Source organism: Chlamydomonas reinhardtii, chromosome 1, assembly GCF_000002595.2.
Source record: "Chlamydomonas reinhardtii strain CC-503 cw92 mt+ chromosome 1, whole genome shotgun sequence".
NCBI classification, from domain to species: Eukaryota; Viridiplantae; Chlorophyta; class Chlorophyceae; order Chlamydomonadales; family Chlamydomonadaceae; genus Chlamydomonas; species Chlamydomonas reinhardtii.
Window position 1 is genome coordinate 5,502,177 of NC_057004.1, and position 16,136 is coordinate 5,518,312.

A 16,136-nucleotide genomic window follows, 5' to 3' on the forward strand; every position below is an offset into this window, starting at 1 on the left:
CAATTTGGCCCTGCAGTCGGAATAACCAGAAGGTTTGTGAATGGCCCCATGCGGAAACATGGGGAACTCGTCCTGCCCCGCCCGCACTCTTGCGCCCCTTAACGACCTGCATAGCAGGGCCAGCAGTTCAAGCTTGCTGATTAGGGCCACCGAATAGGACAGAAATCCTGTGCGCCGCAAGCTCCATCAGCACAAGCCTCCCTTTCTTTGCAACCCTACCAAAATGGAGGACAAGCCTATTGAGAAGATGACCGTGCTTGAGCTTCAGGCGGAGCTGCGCAAGCGTGGACTGAACGAGAAGGTGCGCAAGCCTGATAGTGTACCACGCACCCGCTGTGCATCTAACGCCTCACTCTCTTGCGTGCTACAGGGCCGCAAGGCAGAGCTGCTTGAGCGCCTACAGGAGGCAATGGGAGTGGACACGGGCGGAGATCAGCCAGATGCTGAGGAATCTGCGCCTGCCGAGGATGCTGCTGACGCTGGTGCTGCTGCGCCTGTAGAGGAAAAGCCAGTGGAGGAGGCGGCTCCGGCAAGCGAGAGCACACCCGCTGCACAGGCGAGTTGGTTGGTGGCGAGGGCGCAGTTTCGAGCACCATTACAGCGCCGGGCGTAGCATACCTCGTGCATACTCACATTGTCCATCTTTCTGTTTACACCAGGCTGCGCCAGCGGAGGACGCCAAAGCAGACGAGGAGATGGGCGATGCCTTGGTCAAGCCGGACCCAGAGCCGGAGGTCGTGCCGTCCAGCGCTTCGGACCCAGTGAAGGATGAGGCCGCCGCAGATGCCGGAAAGGGCGGCGAGGACGGGGAGAAGGCGGACGAAGAGGCCGCCAAGGACCAGGGCGAGGGCGCTGAGGGGCAGCAAACAAAGGAGGACAAGGCGCCATCCAAGGAGGCAACGCCGGCTGTTGACTACGGCCCCGAGGAGTGGGAGACGATGGACATCCCCAACGAGTTCAAGCCGCTGCCGTTGTTGCGGGTGGGTTGGAGCGCGCTGCTTCCTGTGAAGGGTTCGGGTCGGAGGCTAGCCCCGGCACCAACTGGACTTGAGTAGCGTGTCCGCAAGCGGATGCCTGTGATGCAGCATGTGCCGCTGCATCTGCCCGCGCCCGCTGCCTTACCCCTTCCTCACACTCCCATAAGTTGCCCACTCCGCCCGCCCGGCCTTGTCCACCGATTGCAGGTGCGCAACATCAAGCTGGAGGCCAGCCCCGACGACGTGAAGCAGGTGTTCGAGGAGCTGGGCATTCCGGTGCATAGCATCTTCTTCGACAATGTGGAGCGCGGCCGCAATGTGGCGCTGATGCGCCTCATGCCGCCCCCGCTGCCCTGGTCCCTCAGCAAGGAGGACCTGGCCTCGCACCCGCTGGATGAGCCGCTGAAGCGCTACACGGAGGCCAAGGAGGCGGAGGCGAAGGAGAAGCGCGCGGCAGAGGAGGCCAAGCGCGCCGCCGAGGCGGCGGAGGCCGCGAAGGAGGCGGCCGCGGCGCGGGAAGCGGCTGGCGAGGGCGCGGAGGGCGGCGAGCAGCAGGAGGGTGGGGAGAAGGCGGAGGAGCAGCCCAAGCAGGAGGGCGAGCAGCAAGCGGCGGCGGAGGCGAAGGACGAGCCGAAGGACGAGCCCAAGGACGAGCCGAAGGAGGAGCCCAAGGAGGAGGGCAAGGAGGAGGGCAAGGAGGAGGCTAAGGAGGAGGCCAAGCCGGCCGAGGAGGGAGCGCAGGCCAAGGCCGCGGATGGCTCGGCTGCCACCGCCGCCGCCGCGTCTCCCGCGCCGGCTCCTGCCCCCAAGCCGGCGCCGCTGCACATGACCTTTGACGACGGCCGCGGCGACGGCGATGTGCTCAAGGTGGCGCGCTACACGGCCATGCGGCTCAACTCGCTGCCCTACCCGCTTGGCCTGCACGGCGACCGCCTCATGATCGACGCGCCGTCGCTGCAGTGCACGCTCTACCTGGGCAACGTCACGCAGGACGACGACGCGGCACTGCGGGAGGAGATGGAGGCGCTGGGCCGTGTGTGCCGCTGCCACATCATGCGCGGCGGCTCGGGCCTGACCCGGGTGCGTGCACATGCACGAAGGGAGCGGGGGACTACATCATAATTCATTCCGAAGAAGTGAAGGGGGGTTGACGGGTGTGTGAGGGCTGTAAGGGCCGGTGTGGGGAATGCGAGGGCAAGGACTGGGTGCCGGGCGCCGGCTGATCCTGTAAGTTATCTCTGTAGCAACACTGCCACAGCGACGCAGTTCTGAACGAGCTGGCTGCGCTCTGCAGGGCTACGCATTTGTGGAGTACGCCACGCCGGCGGAGGCGCTGAAGGCCAAGGAGTCGCTGGAGTCGCAGAGCCGCAAGGCGTTCCAGGTGCGCGCGTTTTTGCTAGTATGGCCATTGACTGAAGGCGCTTGCAGCCGGTATACTAATGCCGTGTGCGGGCATGTTGGGTGCGTGGGGTGAACCACTGAACTAACTTAGCGTTAGCTGCCGTGGCATGAGGATGTGCGGCCATGTTTGGGCGTTCTTTTCACCGCCATGCCCTCAACGTTTTCGCACCTCCTAACACAGGACCTCATGACCACCAAGAACGACCTGCAGCGGCCGCGCGGCATGGGTGCCCTGGCCGCCGCCAAGGCCAAGGCGGAGGCGGAAGCTGGCGCGGGCGCGGACGGCGGCGAGGCGCCCGCCAAGTCGGAGGCAGACACAGACATGAAGGACCAGTCGGGGGGTCCTGGCGGCGAGGAGGCCCCGCCGGGTGTGGGCGAGGAGGGCGCGGGCAAGGCAGAGGCAGAAGCGAAGCAGGAGGAGGACCGTGAGCAGCAGCAACAGCAGCAGCAGGAGCAGCACGACGGACAGGATAAGGGTGGCGACGACAGCGCGGAGGGCAGGGAGGCTGCGGCTGCGGCCGCCAAGGTGCTTCGCTGCGAGTTCACGCACACCAAGCGCGTCCAGGACATCTTCTCGCGAAACCTGTACCTCGCCAGCCTGCCCATGGTGGGTGCACAACCATGTGCATGCCAGCTGACATTATCACACAATTGCGCACGTCTAGCTAGGTACACTGCCTGCGGATCCCCGGTAACTGCTCTTGCTGAAGCTACGGTAATCTTCTGTTCCGGCCGCCCGCTGTACCAAGGTGCCTGGCTTCAACTTCACTTCTTTTTAGCTAAGCATGACTGCAAACCCCTCCTCTTCTGCCGCGCAGTCCTTCAGCGACGAGCACCACCTGCGCAAGGTGTTCAGCGAGTTCGGCCCCGTCACCTCCGCCTCCATCACGCGCGGCCCCCAGGGCTACTCCAAGGGCTTCGGCTTTGTGGAGTTCATGCGCTCCGATCATGCCGCCGCGTGAGTCGATGCTCTGCCCCCCTGCCTAGTTCCATGCTACTGCTGTCTGCGCTTGCCTCACTGGGGAGGTGTTGCCTCTTGCGTAGCGCAGTGCTTCGGGCTCGTGCACAGCGCAACGCAAGCCATCCTGTGACACTGCTGCTTTGGTTTACGCCCTGCGCAGCGCGCTGCATGCCCTGGACGGCAACGAGGCGCCGCAGATGGGCAAGCTGGCCATCTCCTTCGTCAACCCCTCAAAGCACACCGACCGCCAGCGCACCACGCAGGGCCCTGGCGGCCGCGGTCCCGGCCGCGGCGGCTACAACAGTCCCGGTGGCCGCGGTGCCGGCAACATGATGACGCCTGGCTTCCGCGGCGGGCGCGGCGGTGCGCCTTACTACGCCGGCCCGCCCGGCGGGGCGCGTGGCATGTACGGCGCCGGCCCGGCAGGCCCGTACGGGATGGGCCCCATGATGGGCCGCGGCGGCGGCCCCTACGGCCCGCGCGGCGGCATGATGGGCGGCCGCGGCGGTTACGGTGGCGGCTATGGTGGCGGCTACGGCGGTGGCTACGGCGGCGGCTACGGCGGCGGTGGTTATGGCGGCGGCGGTTACGGCATGGGTGGGATGGGCATGGGCGGTGGAATGGGCATGGGCGGTGGAATGGGCATGGGCGGATACGGTGGTGGCATGGGCCGTGGCGGGCAGGGCGGCTACGGCGGCGGCTACGGGTCAGGGTACGGCCAGGGTGGGTACGGCGGCTCGGGCGGTGCGGATTACGGGGCGTCTGGTGGTATGGGCCAGCGGTCGCAGCAGGGCGCGACGCCGGTGTCGCCCACAGGGGTCTCGGGCGGCGCCGGCTACGGCGCCACTGGCGCGAGCGGATACGGCGCCAGCGCCGGCCAGCAGTCAGGCGCCGCCGCCGGCAGCACTGGCTACGGTGCTAGCTCCGGCTATGGTGCGAGCCAGGGCGCCTCCGGCTACCAGCAGCAATCGCAGTACGGCGCACAGGCGGGCGGATACGGCGCCCAGCAGAGCTCCGGCTATGGCGCTCAGCAGCAGTCAGGCTACGGGCAGCAGCAGAGCTCCGGGTACGGTGCGCAGTCGGGCTACGGTCAGCAGCAGCAGCAGCAACCCGCGGCCGCGACTGGGTACGGCAGCCAACAGGCCGCTGCCAGCAACTACCCGACCTCCTACTCGGCACCTGCGCAGGTAGGCGCGCCGGGGCTTTAATGATGTTTTGTACATGCACTGTTTGTCATGGAACGTCAATGGAACGTCAATGGAACGTCAATGGAACGTCAATGGGTGCGCGCGCTAGCAAGCAAGGAGGGGACTACGGTACTGGGCATTGCAGACTATCAGGGCTGAATCCTGGTGGTTGCTGTGTGAATTGTGCAGGCGTACCCGGCGTCCGGGTACGGCGCAAGCACCACCACCCAGGCCGCCCCGGCCACTGGCTACGGCCAGGCCCAGACCGGGTATGGCTCACAGGCTGCGTCGGGCTACAGCCAGCCAGCTACGCAGTCGTATCCGACGTCGTACGCGGCGGCACCGCAGGCAAGTTTGCACACAAACAGTTTGAAGCTCGAAACTGGTCCGTGTTCTGCGTGGTGGGATGGAAGCTAAGTTTTGTCGTTTTTATTTGGCGAAGCAATTGATATAATGCGGTCCGCTCCCTCGATACACTGGTTTGCTTGCAGGCCTACGGCAGCGCAGCGCAGCAGCCGGCACAACAGGCGGCACCCCAGTACAGCGCGCCCGCGCAGGCCGCCACCGGCTACAGCCAGCCGGCGGCAGCGGCAGCGGCGCAGCCCGCGTACGGCGCAACCCAGGGCTACAGCCAGCAGCCGGCAGCCGGTTACGGCAGCTACAGCCAGGCTACGGTGAGTCTTTGTTACCGATGTGCGTCTGTGCCTCCTTTGCTTGAGCCTGTCCTGAATGCAGCCCTCACGCCTGCAATCTGGACTGCGCATATTGACATCGTACTTGGGTCCACACTGCCCATTCATAGGCCTACGGTCAGCAGCAGCAGCAGCAACCGCAGCAGGCGGCTTACGCTGCAGCGGCTGGCGGCTACACACAGCAGCAACAGCCCGCTGCTCAGGCCAGCTACTCCGCTTACGGGCAGCAGCAGCAGCCTCAGCAGGCGGCACAGCAGGGGTACGCGGCGTACGGGCAGCAGCAGGCGGGCTACGGGCAGCCGCAGGCGGCGGCGCAGGTGGGCCAGAAGCGCGAGGGAGAGGCGTACGGCGCCTACGCGGCCGGTGGTTACGGTGCGGCTGCTTACGACGCGAGCAAGCGCCCGCGCTACTAGACCTACCAACCACCACCCTCCCACCTACACCAACTCCTCCTTCCACCTTGCGCGTATAGCAATAGCACACCAGCACGGTGCGGCCTCTGCTTGGGTGCCTGCGTGCCCCAGTCCCCGGGAAGGGAGGTATGAACAGGGTGCGCTCGCGGCAGCAGGGCGGGACGTTGTGTCCCAGGTGCTTGGGGTATTAGGGTTTGGCAAGGTGTTGCTGTTGTGCTAAATGCGGAGCTCTCCGCACTACGCCCGGGGTTGGTTTTGGGGTTGACGGTCATGTGGGTCAAGTGTGACGTAATGGTCTCTCGCGTCGGTCCTGGGCCATGGGTTGCCGCTGTTTCTCGGGGTTCCACCTTGCGCTGAACAGCGCTCTAGTAGCAATGGATTGCGTGGCTGGGAAGTAAACGCCGCGCTGTGTGTGGTGCGGTGCTGATGCAAGACTTGACTAAGGCAAGCACGCGCGGGCTGCGGACGTAGGAAGGAGGGTGGCTGGACTGAGGATAGCACGATGTTGGACACAACATGAGGGGTACAGGGTGAAGGCGTGGGAGCAAAACTCGGGAACATGTTATGCACATCAGCTTCCGCCATACCCCTGCTACGCATCAGCTAGGCTTCAGGCCCATGCCGACGCCGCTAACCATAACGGCGTCAACCCCCGCCATGTGTCCATGTGGCGAGCCGCGTGGAGGATGCTGCTCCCGGCAAAGCGGCCGGGTCGTCGTGGACATCCAGCGGCGATTGAAGCGCCACAACAACGGTACCCCCAAGGCGCCAGCGTTCCGGTATGGTGCCTGGGTTTCGGGACCGGTAATCGATGGTCATCTGGGTCACTGGACGAGTAGCAGCTCACGGGCGAGGGCTTCAGATTGACGGCGTGGTGGGTGGATGGGTTGCAAGACAACCTGAGGCGTGTATGCAGTACAAGGCTGGGTTCATACTCGCGTCTTTCGGTTGGTGTCCATGAAGTGGGATTATGGTGCGAGGGGCCGGTGCGATGCCTGGCTGGGGTCATAAGGGTTGACGATTGCCATCCACGTGAGCGGGCTAAGTCGGGTTACCCACTGGTTGTACATCTGGGCATTGGGTCCATCGCTTCAGGACATGGGGATTCAGGACAAGCTGCAATGGGGTGATTTGGGGATGAGGAACAGCCGACAGAAGATGGGCCTTGGCAGTAGCTGCTGCAGACTCTGGACTCCCGCACCCTCCAGAGCCCTAACCTGTGCAGGAGGCGCACTCACAGGGCGGCCAGTCACTCGAGCTCAGCAGAGTCAACGGTATGACGTGGACGATTGACCTGCAGCAGCTCGCGAGTCCAGCCAGCTGGCGCCTGCGTTCAGGAAAGATGCTGTCCGGGTGACGAGTACAGGATCACAGGGAGGGTACAGTAATGTGGTCGAGGGGCTGGGTCGTTCACTCGTGATGCTTGCACCGCTCCAATGGCAGATGTTGAGCGTCCCTGTGGTTGTGCCGGTCAGTTGCAATACTGCAATACGTGGCAGGGGTGAACCCCAACGGAGGCCAATGGCAACCCATGTAAACAAAAGCGGAGGTGTGGGCCTGTGTGGGTGTGCGATGGGTACGAATTCACCTTGTGCGCCACGGCGCCACCGCGCTGGTTGACCTCAGGCCCTCAGCGCAGCCTAGCGCAGCAGTGCGGCGTGGGGCTCGGAGCCAGAGCTGTTTCTCAATTGTGGTAATGAATGAACCGACTGGGGGAGCCCGACAGCCCGCTCGGGGACTGCCCAGGCCTCGGGACGCGGGCGGCATGGTCCAGGCCCAACCGCAGTAGCAGATCTCCAGCACAAGGCAGCAGCTACCAATTGCTCAGAATGTTGCATACATACTTTAGCGCCTTCAGTATTACTCTGGTCTTGGTATTATCGTGACAGACCGCAACAACTTTCAGCACATCGTTTCGCGCTCACAGCTTGCCAAGATGGTGAAGACTACAAGCCACTTCACTAACAAACGTGGCCAGAAGCTCTATTGGGTTGCGCACGTGCCCGACAGCGGCGAGGTCAAAGCTGTGTTGTGCTGGCATCACGGTCTGGGAGGTGAGACTAGACGGACTTCGTACGTAAACCCTCTGTTGACGGATTATGACGCAAAGGTTATGATCGCGCTTGTGTTAGACCTTGAGGCGCCTTAGCCTTGGTCCATGTCTGAACGCCTGAATTGCTGACGAGCGTTTTCCCCCCCGCGCTGCATCATCGCATCGACTTATCGGCTACAGAGTACATCGATCGCTTTGATGCAAGTAAGTATACCCAGGCACTGGCTCATATTGGTGGCAGTTGCTGACAGCCCCCGGTTGTGCCCCCGTTGTTCTCCCGACCTTGGCCCTCTTGCGCCGTGCGCCTTGGCGGTTGGCCGTGCTTTGTATCTGTACACGTGCCAGGCATGCATTGTCGTGTCCTTAACCTTCGGATGCACGAACAACGTGCCTGCAGCCTTCAAGGTGTGGGCGGACGCCGGCATTGCCGTGTATGGCTTCGATGTTCACGGCATGGGTCTATCGGAGCCGTCTAAGGCATCTGATCGCATCCTGGTCAAGAAGTTTGACTATCTGCCGGAGGACGCCATCCACTTTCTGGAGGAGGTGCTGCAGGTGAGACCTTGATGGCAGGGACCTAGGCGCTTGGTGGGCGCCAGGCTGCTCCGCACGCCAGCTCTCCAACGCACAACGCCTCATGCTCCCTCTATGCATTACCACACCTACCGTATACCCGCTAACCCAGCCGCTTGCCCTGCCCCGCCCGCGCCACCATCTTCGCACCTGCAACCGCAGCCAGCTTTGAAGGCTAACGGCACCGACTCCAAGCCGTTGTTCATGGCGGGCAACAGCCTGGGCGGGCTGGTGGGCAGCCATGTGGTGTTGCGGCGGCCCGACACCTTCGCCGGACTGCTCATGCAGTCGCCAGGTGAGCGTGGGTGCCGGAGACCCCGTGCGGTCATGCTGGAGTCGTGCTGGGGTCGTGGGGTCATAGATGCGAACGTACGCCAGCAAGGGTCCCGCGCTCATGTGCCTTCCCTGCCGTCGTGCCCCTCTGCAGCCATCGACGTGGAGTGGACGCCCATCCTCAAGTTCCAGGCCGCAGTCGGAAACAGTGAGTTCGGGTGTGTCGCCAGTACTACTACGCACATCCACCCTAGGTCATCCAGAGCTATGGTTGTTTGCATCATTCCCACGGAGGGGGTGCGTCCCAGCCTGTTGTCAACGCCGCTCCACGCCCGCGCCCCCTCTGCCTCCGTGGCCAACCGCGCCAACCGCCCTACCCGCGCACACACCCTGTGCCCGCAGTCCTGGCCGCCATGGTGCCTCGCGCGCACCTGGTGCCGGCGGTGCGGCCGGAGGACATGAGCCAGGACCCGGCGGTGGTACAGGCCTACCTGGACGACCCGCTCATCCCCAAGGGCAACGTCAAGGCGCAGACCGGCAATGAGTGCCTGAAGGTGCGGTGCGGCGGCGTCCTGGCGGGCGGGCGGCCTGCCTGGCGGGCGGGCGGGCGGGCGGCACGGCGGGCGGGTTGTGGGGGTCAAGCATGGCGTGGAGCGGATGGGGTGGGGCACGTAGGAGGTGGCATGTGCGTGGGAAGAGGGAGCTGCGGTGATCATGAGGATCAGCACCGCTGGGAGCAGTGCTCTTCGCTGCGGCAGTGGTGATGATGTGGGTTCGGCTAATGGCGCCTTAACCGGTACAGGTGTTAGAAAGAACGGCCCGTGTGTTGGAGGAAAGGGCCCGGGCGCAGCTGCTGGTGCCGGCAATGACGATTGACGTCTTGCCGTGTTGCACGCAACCCCCCTCCCCATGCACAGGGCTTCCGCGCTCTGGTGCCGCTGCGCAAGCAGTTTAAGCTCCCCATCTATGCTGTGCACGGTACAGACGACAAGTGCACCAGTCTCCCGGTAGGTGCCGCAAGGGCGTGGCGCGTTTGGCAGCAAAAGCACACCACCCGCAGGAGCACCTTGCAAGTTACAGCGCAACACCCGTACGGTTCCATCCCAAGTGCATAGCCTCGATGCAGCTGTCTCCGACGCTCAATCTCGGCCCCGCCGTCACGTGTGTCCGCCGCACCGCACCACCCACAGGCACTGCGCGAGCACCTGAAGCACGTGAGCAGCAGCGACGTGACGCTGAAGGAGGTGCCGCAGGGCCGCCACGAGCTGCTGTTCGGGCCGGAGAAGGAGGAGGTGCGGGCGGAGATGCGCGACTGGATCCTGGCGCACGCCAAGTGAGGTCTTGACGGGTGTCTAGGCTAGCCACTTGTGGTGGTGTGTGGCGGGGGCGCATGTGGCCGGAGCACATGCCGGGGGCTGAGGGGTTTCCGAGTATCGGGGATCGTCGTGCTAAGGTGAGGGGCTGTATCGCGCGCAGCGGTCGAAGACGGCAATGACTATGGACTTACGGGTTCTGAACGCCAATCAAGGGAGGCAGAAGCAGAGCTGGGACGGTGTGCTGGCCGTGTGATTACTTGCAAGAACGGGCTGGCCCCACAGTATAGCCAGCAGATGGTGGATACTGTTTATTTGTGACACTGTGTCGGATGTTATGCTCACCTGGTCTTCATGTGAGGGATTTCTTCAGAAATTGAGACGGCATGGCCGCGTGGGATGGTGAGGTGCGCAGCGCAAGGCAGGCGTGATGTGTGCAAAGCGGTGGGATAGGCTTCCACCTTCGCATTTACCGTGATATATCCGGCGTGCTGCCTGGACACAATAAGTATTGTATCGATGCGCCATTGAGCTAGATAGTAAGATATGGAGGCAGGAGTGCAGGACATCTGCGTCGCCCTGCGTGCTGAGGGAAGGCGAAGCCACATAGATGCAACAGTGCAAGAGCAAGGTGGTGAGACTTGTAAGAGCGGCAAGCCTCCGAACCCGCTGGCTAGTGGCTACCGCCGTAGCAACATAATGCTCAGTTGGTCGCGTCCTCTACAATCAACAGCACGAAAGGCGGCTGGCACAAACAAACAGCGAATATCGGGCTAAAGGGCTGGCACGGCCGGCTGGAGCGGGATGAGCGCATGTGTGTGTGGGAGGGTGACCTGACGCACCAAACTTAAAGCTCATTCCGTTCCAATAGTGCGTATAACTTAGGTTCCACGAAACAACTTTTTCTTACAGTTCAAGCTCGGTGCTCTTCAGAGCGCGTTTCCTAGTTTAGGATGCCAAACTGGACGTCGTTCGCGTGCTTGTTACTTGCGCTCCTTGTAGCCGGATCTAACGCCGTCGATGACAAGCAAACGAAATGCAGCGAGCTAGGCTTCATCAACCCGGCGTGCTCAGACTGCGAGTTGCTGTCGCAATTTGTGAAAGATGAGGAGCTGGTGCGAGACTGCAAGGGATGCTGCGTACAGGACGAGGCGGTCAAGAAGTACACCAAGGTGTGAAAGGGGGGAGTGCCGGTTGTGTTGCGAACCTTGGGGCTGTGGGGCGGACGGCGCATAGGCACGCGGCGGGAGGAGCTGCCCTCTCCGGGTTGCGCTCAGTGCGGCATGTGAAGCATGGCCTCTGGGCACCGCTGTGCAAGCGAGCTGAATTTTCGGTGCATGGAGCATAGAAGGACTGGGGTGCTTACGGAAGCGGAGCAGGATCAGATGCCCAACGTATTGTGTGCGTGGTGTGTTGAGTATGGGAGGGCGCACAGGGCATTCCGCGCGGCGCTTTAATGGTTCAATGTCTGCCCTGTGTCTTGCATGTCTTCCTCGCGGTTGCTACTTGCAGGCGGAGCTCATCATCGACCAGTGGCGTGCCAGGTGTGTGGCGGGGACCCCTCATGGCAGAGTGTTGCTAGGGGTGATGTACTGATGTGCGGCGCGGTTCGGGGTGCGTGGGGCGCGTAGCAGCTGGACGCGTTTGTGAGGCACGTGCCGGTGGCGGCATTGCCGTAGGGATGGTTGCGGCCTGTCGTGACCCTACTGCGTAGCTCCCGCAAATAGTTACAAGGTGCTGGCGCACCTTCTCTGGTGCCTATACATCCAACCGCTGGGAAACGACTTCCCTACTCGTGTCCGTCAGGCGCTCTCCTAGCAGGCCAGTCCCATACCTACCCTATCCCTGCCCCTACCCTATTCGGCTATCCCCCACACAGCACGCTGCAGCAGATCAAGGACTTTATTGATAAGCGGGCCGCGTCCTTCGCGCCCCACCTCAAGGTGCGGTGCGGTCATATTGATAGCACAAAGCGAAATTAGCGTGCCGCGCACTGCTCTGCAGCAGTATGACGTTAGGCCCGCGTCATGTGCAACAGAGACGTTAGGCCCGCGTCATGTGCAACAGAGCAGGTGTACCACGGTTTCAGTGTGTCAACACAGCCACCGCATGTAACAAGCTGTGCAAGATGGCATCTGACGCGCCCCACCGTCTCTGTTTGCCAGCCATGCGAATGCAGACTAGTGACCCCACCCCCGTCCTAGCGCCTCCTGGTCTTTGTCTGACTGGGGATGGCGAGACTCCACACCCCACCCTTGCTTCGCGCGTCTGCACACCCGTTACTCGCAGGTTGCGTACACGCACGGCGCGACGCCCAAGATCCGGCTCAGCGGCGGTGTGGACGGCGCGCCCAGCGAGACAGTGCGCATTGACAACTGGAAGGCGGACCACATCGCCGAATTCCTGGACCAGCGCCTGGAGCGCAGCGCGGCGGCGGCGGCGGCGGCCAAGGGCAGCAAGGACAAGGCAGGCAGCAAGAAGAACATCAAGTAGGGGGCTAGGAGGCGAAAAATGGCCGTGGGGTGTCCCTAAGTTTACGGCCTGCCAAAGGTTGACGGCGTCATCAGGGCGGTGGGTGGGCGTCGTCGGCAATGGCCGTCAGGCAGGACCTGTTTGCGGCAATGGCTTGCAGTGGCGGTCGGGTTGGTAAGTGTGCTGCTCGCAGGCCGCGCATAAACGTTCAGACTCCGGGGTCATGCAGGCTTCGGGATCGCGTGTTGCGTGCACGGGCTTGCCGTGGTGTGGAGGATTTAATAGTGTGGTAAGCTGCCGGCACCGAGATGACTTATTCTGTGTAACAATTTATACGGCTTACTGTTGAATTCCCGCCTTCCAGCACCCTACCTCGTCAGCACCCTGCATTACACTGCACGCCTTTCCCATCCCAGCCGGACCCGCCGCTGAAGGAGCACTCCTCAATGCCGCATAAGCCAGTGCTTGAGCGCTTGAGCTGCAGTCCCACAGCCTGCTACCACAAATCAAGCCTTGTTTTTGTCATGCCACTGCCCTACCTGACCTAGGCACAAGCATCCTCCCACATTCGCCTCTCTACCCAGTCATCGCTTGCAGTTTCTATACGCCCGCGAGTACCGCAGCTGCTATTCCTCCAGGTTCTACTGCTATTGCTGCTGGGGCTGCTGCAGCGGCGGCAGCATCAGATCCGCCACCAGCCGCTCGTTGGCGGCCAGCGCCTCCGCCGCCTCGGCCTTGAGGCGGCTGATGCGGTCGCGCAGCATGGGGTTGTCAAGCCGCACCAGCCGGTTGGAGGTGAGCGCGGCCTGTGGGAATGAGCGGCGCCGTTGGGGAGACAAGACAAGAATGGGCTGGGTACGAGAATGTGAGGCGGGCAAATGTGAAGATGTGGGCTCGCAACGGGTGCAGCTTGTGGGTGCAGTTCCACTTGGTCCATCCTTCACGGGTCCCCACGTCCCCTGCCTCAGTTGCGCACCTGCACGCGCAGGTCCAGCACCTCGTCCCGCATGGCCTGCGCCTCCAGCAGCATCTGTGCGGGTGGCCGCACACACGCGTGGGAAATGGGGCAAAGGTGAGCCTGGTCGGTCAGGATTTGCTACCCTGCGACCACGCTGCTCAGCCCCAAAGCACTTATACTTACCATCTCTAGCGCCTTGATGGGGTCACCAAGGCGCACCGCCAGATTGGCGCCCGGCGGCGCCGCCGCAGCCGGCGGCGGCGCCAGACCTAACCGCCCGCTGCCACTAAAATCCGGTGCCTTTAATGGCATGCCCAGGCCCCCAGGCGACGGCTCCAGTGCGCCCGACACCCCCGCTGCCATTGCCGGGAACGGGGCGCCGCTGGTCGGTGTCACCGCAGTGGAGCCCGCGGCAGCGCCCGCGGGCCCACAGCCGCCGCCAGGCCCCGTGATGGTCCAGGCGGGACGTACGCTCACCGGCGGCGTCACGGAGGTGCCGGCGTCGGCAAAGGTGAAGGACACTGCGAGCGCCGGCGCCGCCGCCGGCGCAGCAGCGACCGGTACCGCGGGCTGCACTGGCTGCAGCCCCACCGCTGGCGGCGTTGGCGCGGGCGCGGGCGCGGCGGGCGCCAGAGGCGGCGTGTGCAGCACTGGCGTCACAAGGCTGGGCGTTGCGGGCAGTGCCTGGCGCGCCATCAGCGAAGGTGGTGCATCGGCTGCATGGAGCCTGCTGGGCCCGTGTGTGTGCGGCGGGCGGGGCTGTGGCACCGGTAGCGGCGGAGTGACCACGGCCGTGGCGGCGGCGGGCATGGTCACAACCTCCAGAATTGGCAGACTCGCGGCCGGGACGTCGGCCGGAGGTGCGGGCGCAGTTGCGGGTGCGTGCGGGACCTTGGGCGGCTCGGACGGCCCGGCAGCACCCACAGGCGGCTGGTTGGCAGGAGCACCGTGGCGCCCTAGCCCCAGCGCACGGAGCCCGCCGCCGGCGTCGGCTTTGGGCGGCGGTGCGCCGTTGCTGAGGGGTGCAGCCGCTGCCGAGGCTGCCACTGGCGCCACTGACTGCAGCGGCTGCGTCTGCCGCTGCAGCGGAAGCTGCGGCCGCAGAATGGGCGCACTGCTGGCCCCGGCACTGCCACTGGCAGCGCCGGCACCGGCTGTAGCACCGAGCACTGGCCTGGACGGCTGCAGCAGCGGCATGGGCTGCACTGCCTGTGGCTGCGGCTGTGGAGCTGGTGCCGTGCCTGGGGGCGCGAGCGTCGGTCGACGCATTGCTGGCCCGGCAAGCCCCAGCATCCCCACAGCTGGTGCCGGCGCGGCAGTGAACACCGGCGGCGGTGGCGCAGATGCCACGGGCAGGTGCAGCGCCGCTCCGCCGCCTGAGGTGCTGGCGCCGCCACCCAGGGTTCCGCGGGATGCGCCAGTCAGCGCAGCCGCTGCGGTGCTGAGTACAGCCGGCGTAGCAGCGGCAGCGGTTTTAGGCGCTGGCGGCAGGGGCTGGGGCAGCGTTAGTACACGTGCTGGCAGAGGGCCGCCCGGACCGCGCATTGCCGCCACCGCGGGTTGCTCCGCCGGCTGCTGTGCCCTAACCGGAGCTGGCGCGGTGGCAGGCGCATCCGTAACCGCGGCCGTGCTCGCCATGATGACGGGTGTAGGCTCTGCTGCTGCCGGCGTCGCCGTTACTTGTTGCGCTGCGGCAGCAGCCTCGGCAGCCTCCTTGGCCTCGCAATCAGCATGAGCGCGCGCCTCAGCCGCCTCAGCCTGCCGTTTGGCCTCCTGCTGCCTGGTCAACGTGTCGGCAGCAGCCTGCCGCTCCCCTTGCTCTGCCTCCGCCTGCTGCGCCTGAACCGGCGCCGCCGCCTGTACCTTTGCCTGGTGCATTGCTGCTTCAGCCGCAGCTACGTTAGCGACCTCCGCAGCGGCTGCTTGCTGCGCTACCTTCTCGGCCTCTACCGCCCGCTGAATCGCAGCCGCGGCGGCGGCGGCCTGTCGCGCGGCCTCCGCCTCAGCCGCCTGATGCGACGCCGCTTCCGCCGCACGCGCCTCCTCGGCTTGCCGTGCCGCTGCAGCTGCTGCCTGCTCCATCTGTGCCTGCTGCTGAGCTGCCGCTGCCACTGCAGCTGCCTCAGCCGCGGTGGCGGCAGCCTGTGCTGCTGCCTCTTGCACAAGCCCCGCCTGCTGCCGAGCCTCCGCCGCTGCAGCGGCAGCCTGCTGCTCAGCAGCCAGAGCCGCAGCCGTGGAAGCGTCGTCCTGCAACTGCGGCGCCGCGCCCTGCTGCACTACGCTGCCCTCCTCGTTTGCGCCGGCGCCGGCACTGGTGTCGGCCGCAGCGGCTGTGGCAGCGTGTGGTATGAGTCCGGTGATGGCGCTATCGACTCCGCCGCCCTCGTCGCCGTCGTCCATGCCCAGCAGGAGCGCATTAATGTCGTCTGCGGGTCATACGTGTAACGTGCAATGGGATGGGATCAGACTACGGGAGCGCAAGCGAAGGCAAACCGTTGCGGGGAACCCGCTGACAAAGACTTGCACACGCATGCGTCAACCTAGCTGTCACCTGGGTCCAACCGCACTCATCACCCGCGGCCTTTTGCTCATCACGCACCATCGTCGTCCACCAGGCCGGCAGGAGTGCCAGCGCCGGCTTTGGGCCCCGCGGCGGCAGTGGTGACGGCCTCCGCGGGTTCCTTCGCGGCCAGCGCTGGTGGCGGGGCCGGCGCCGGGGCAGGCGCGGGCGCGTCGTCATCCTTCACCGCAAAGTCCTTGAACATCTCATCCTCGTCGTCACTATCCTCCATCTGAAATTTCTTCTTGATGGCGGGCTTGGCCCCGCCAGCCCCGACGGCCTTGAAGGAGAATAGCGAGCCGC

General features: G+C 64.5%; 4 protein-coding genes across 4 annotated transcripts; 3 read left to right on the forward strand and 1 right to left on the reverse strand.

Annotated features, from left to right (window-relative positions):
* Positions 1 to 109: 109 nt before the first annotated feature.
* CHLRE_01g038850v5 (uncharacterized protein) lies at positions 110 to 7,180 on the forward strand. Its single transcript, XM_043058763.1, has 11 exons — positions 110 to 301; positions 371 to 556; positions 660 to 980; positions 1,185 to 2,057; positions 2,272 to 2,358; positions 2,560 to 2,985; positions 3,197 to 3,336; positions 3,500 to 4,526; positions 4,716 to 4,874; positions 5,018 to 5,200; positions 5,329 to 7,180. Exons 1-11 carry the CDS (start codon positions 224 to 226, stop codon positions 5,629 to 5,631), a joined length of 3,783 nt encoding a protein of 1,260 aa, XP_042928677.1. The 5' UTR covers positions 110 to 223; the 3' UTR covers positions 5,632 to 7,180.
* A 308-nt stretch (positions 7,181 to 7,488) lies between these two features.
* On the forward strand, positions 7,489 to 10,502 carry CHLRE_01g038900v5 (uncharacterized protein). The gene is made up of 8 exons (XM_001689614.2): positions 7,489 to 7,685; positions 7,865 to 7,888; positions 8,082 to 8,239; positions 8,420 to 8,552; positions 8,685 to 8,738; positions 8,933 to 9,084; positions 9,448 to 9,537; positions 9,721 to 10,502. Exons 1-8 carry the CDS (start codon positions 7,568 to 7,570, stop codon positions 9,865 to 9,867), a joined length of 876 nt encoding a protein of 291 aa, XP_001689666.1. The 5' UTR covers positions 7,489 to 7,567; the 3' UTR covers positions 9,868 to 10,502.
* Positions 10,503 to 10,729: 227 nt separating this feature from the next.
* CHLRE_01g038950v5 (uncharacterized protein) lies at positions 10,730 to 12,653 on the forward strand. The gene is made up of 4 exons (XM_001689615.2): positions 10,730 to 11,015; positions 11,356 to 11,387; positions 11,723 to 11,786; positions 12,133 to 12,653. Exons 1-4 carry the CDS (start codon positions 10,797 to 10,799, stop codon positions 12,334 to 12,336), a joined length of 519 nt encoding a protein of 172 aa, XP_001689667.1. The 5' UTR covers positions 10,730 to 10,796; the 3' UTR covers positions 12,337 to 12,653.
* Positions 12,654 to 12,692: 39 nt separating this feature from the next.
* Positions 12,693 to 16,119, reverse strand: CHLRE_01g039000v5 (uncharacterized protein). Its single transcript, XM_001690075.2, has 4 exons — positions 15,873 to 16,119; positions 13,457 to 15,699; positions 13,292 to 13,345; positions 12,693 to 13,121 (listed from the first exon to the last, which is right to left on the reverse strand). The coding sequence occupies exons 1-4, from the start codon at positions 16,063 to 16,065 to the stop codon at positions 12,963 to 12,965; spliced, it is 2,649 nt and encodes an 882-aa protein (XP_001690127.2). The 5' UTR covers positions 16,066 to 16,119; the 3' UTR covers positions 12,693 to 12,962.
* Positions 16,120 to 16,136: the final 17 nt, after the last annotated feature.

Bases quoted from the DNA above. Each gene is read 5' to 3' on its own strand.
- CHLRE_01g038850v5 (XM_043058763.1), top strand. From the start codon at position 224: ATGGAGGACAAGCCTATTGAGAAGATGACCGTGCTTGAGCTTCAGGCG. The intron at 302-370 runs GTGCGCAAGCCT...TGCGTGCTACAG, and splicing joins AGCGTGGACTGAACGAGAAG to GGCCGCAAGGCAGAGCTGCT. The intron at 4,875-5,017 runs GCAAGTTTGCAC...GTTTGCTTGCAG, and splicing joins CGTACGCGGCGGCACCGCAG to GCCTACGGCAGCGCAGCGCA.
- CHLRE_01g038900v5 (XM_001689614.2), top strand. From the start codon at position 7,568: ATGGTGAAGACTACAAGCCACTTCACTAACAAACGTGGCCAGAAGCTC. The intron at 8,553-8,684 runs GTGAGCGTGGGT...GCCCCTCTGCAG, and splicing joins ACTGCTCATGCAGTCGCCAG to CCATCGACGTGGAGTGGACG. The intron at 8,739-8,932 runs GTGAGTTCGGGT...CTGTGCCCGCAG, and splicing joins CCAGGCCGCAGTCGGAAACA to TCCTGGCCGCCATGGTGCCT.
- CHLRE_01g038950v5 (XM_001689615.2), top strand. From the start codon at position 10,797: ATGCCAAACTGGACGTCGTTCGCGTGCTTGTTACTTGCGCTCCTTGTA. The intron at 11,388-11,722 runs GTGTGTGGCGGG...TCCCCCACACAG, and splicing joins ATCGACCAGTGGCGTGCCAG to CACGCTGCAGCAGATCAAGG. The intron at 11,787-12,132 runs GTGCGGTGCGGT...CGTTACTCGCAG, and splicing joins CCTTCGCGCCCCACCTCAAG to GTTGCGTACACGCACGGCGC.
- CHLRE_01g039000v5 (XM_001690075.2), bottom strand. From the start codon at position 16,065: ATGGAGGATAGTGACGACGAGGATGAGATGTTCAAGGACTTTGCGGTG. The intron at 15,700-15,872 runs GTGCGTGATGAG...TATGACCCGCAG, and splicing joins CGGCCTGGTGGACGACGATG to ACGACATTAATGCGCTCCTG. The intron at 13,346-13,456 runs GTAAGTATAAGT...CCACCCGCACAG, and splicing joins CCATCAAGGCGCTAGAGATG to ATGCTGCTGGAGGCGCAGGC.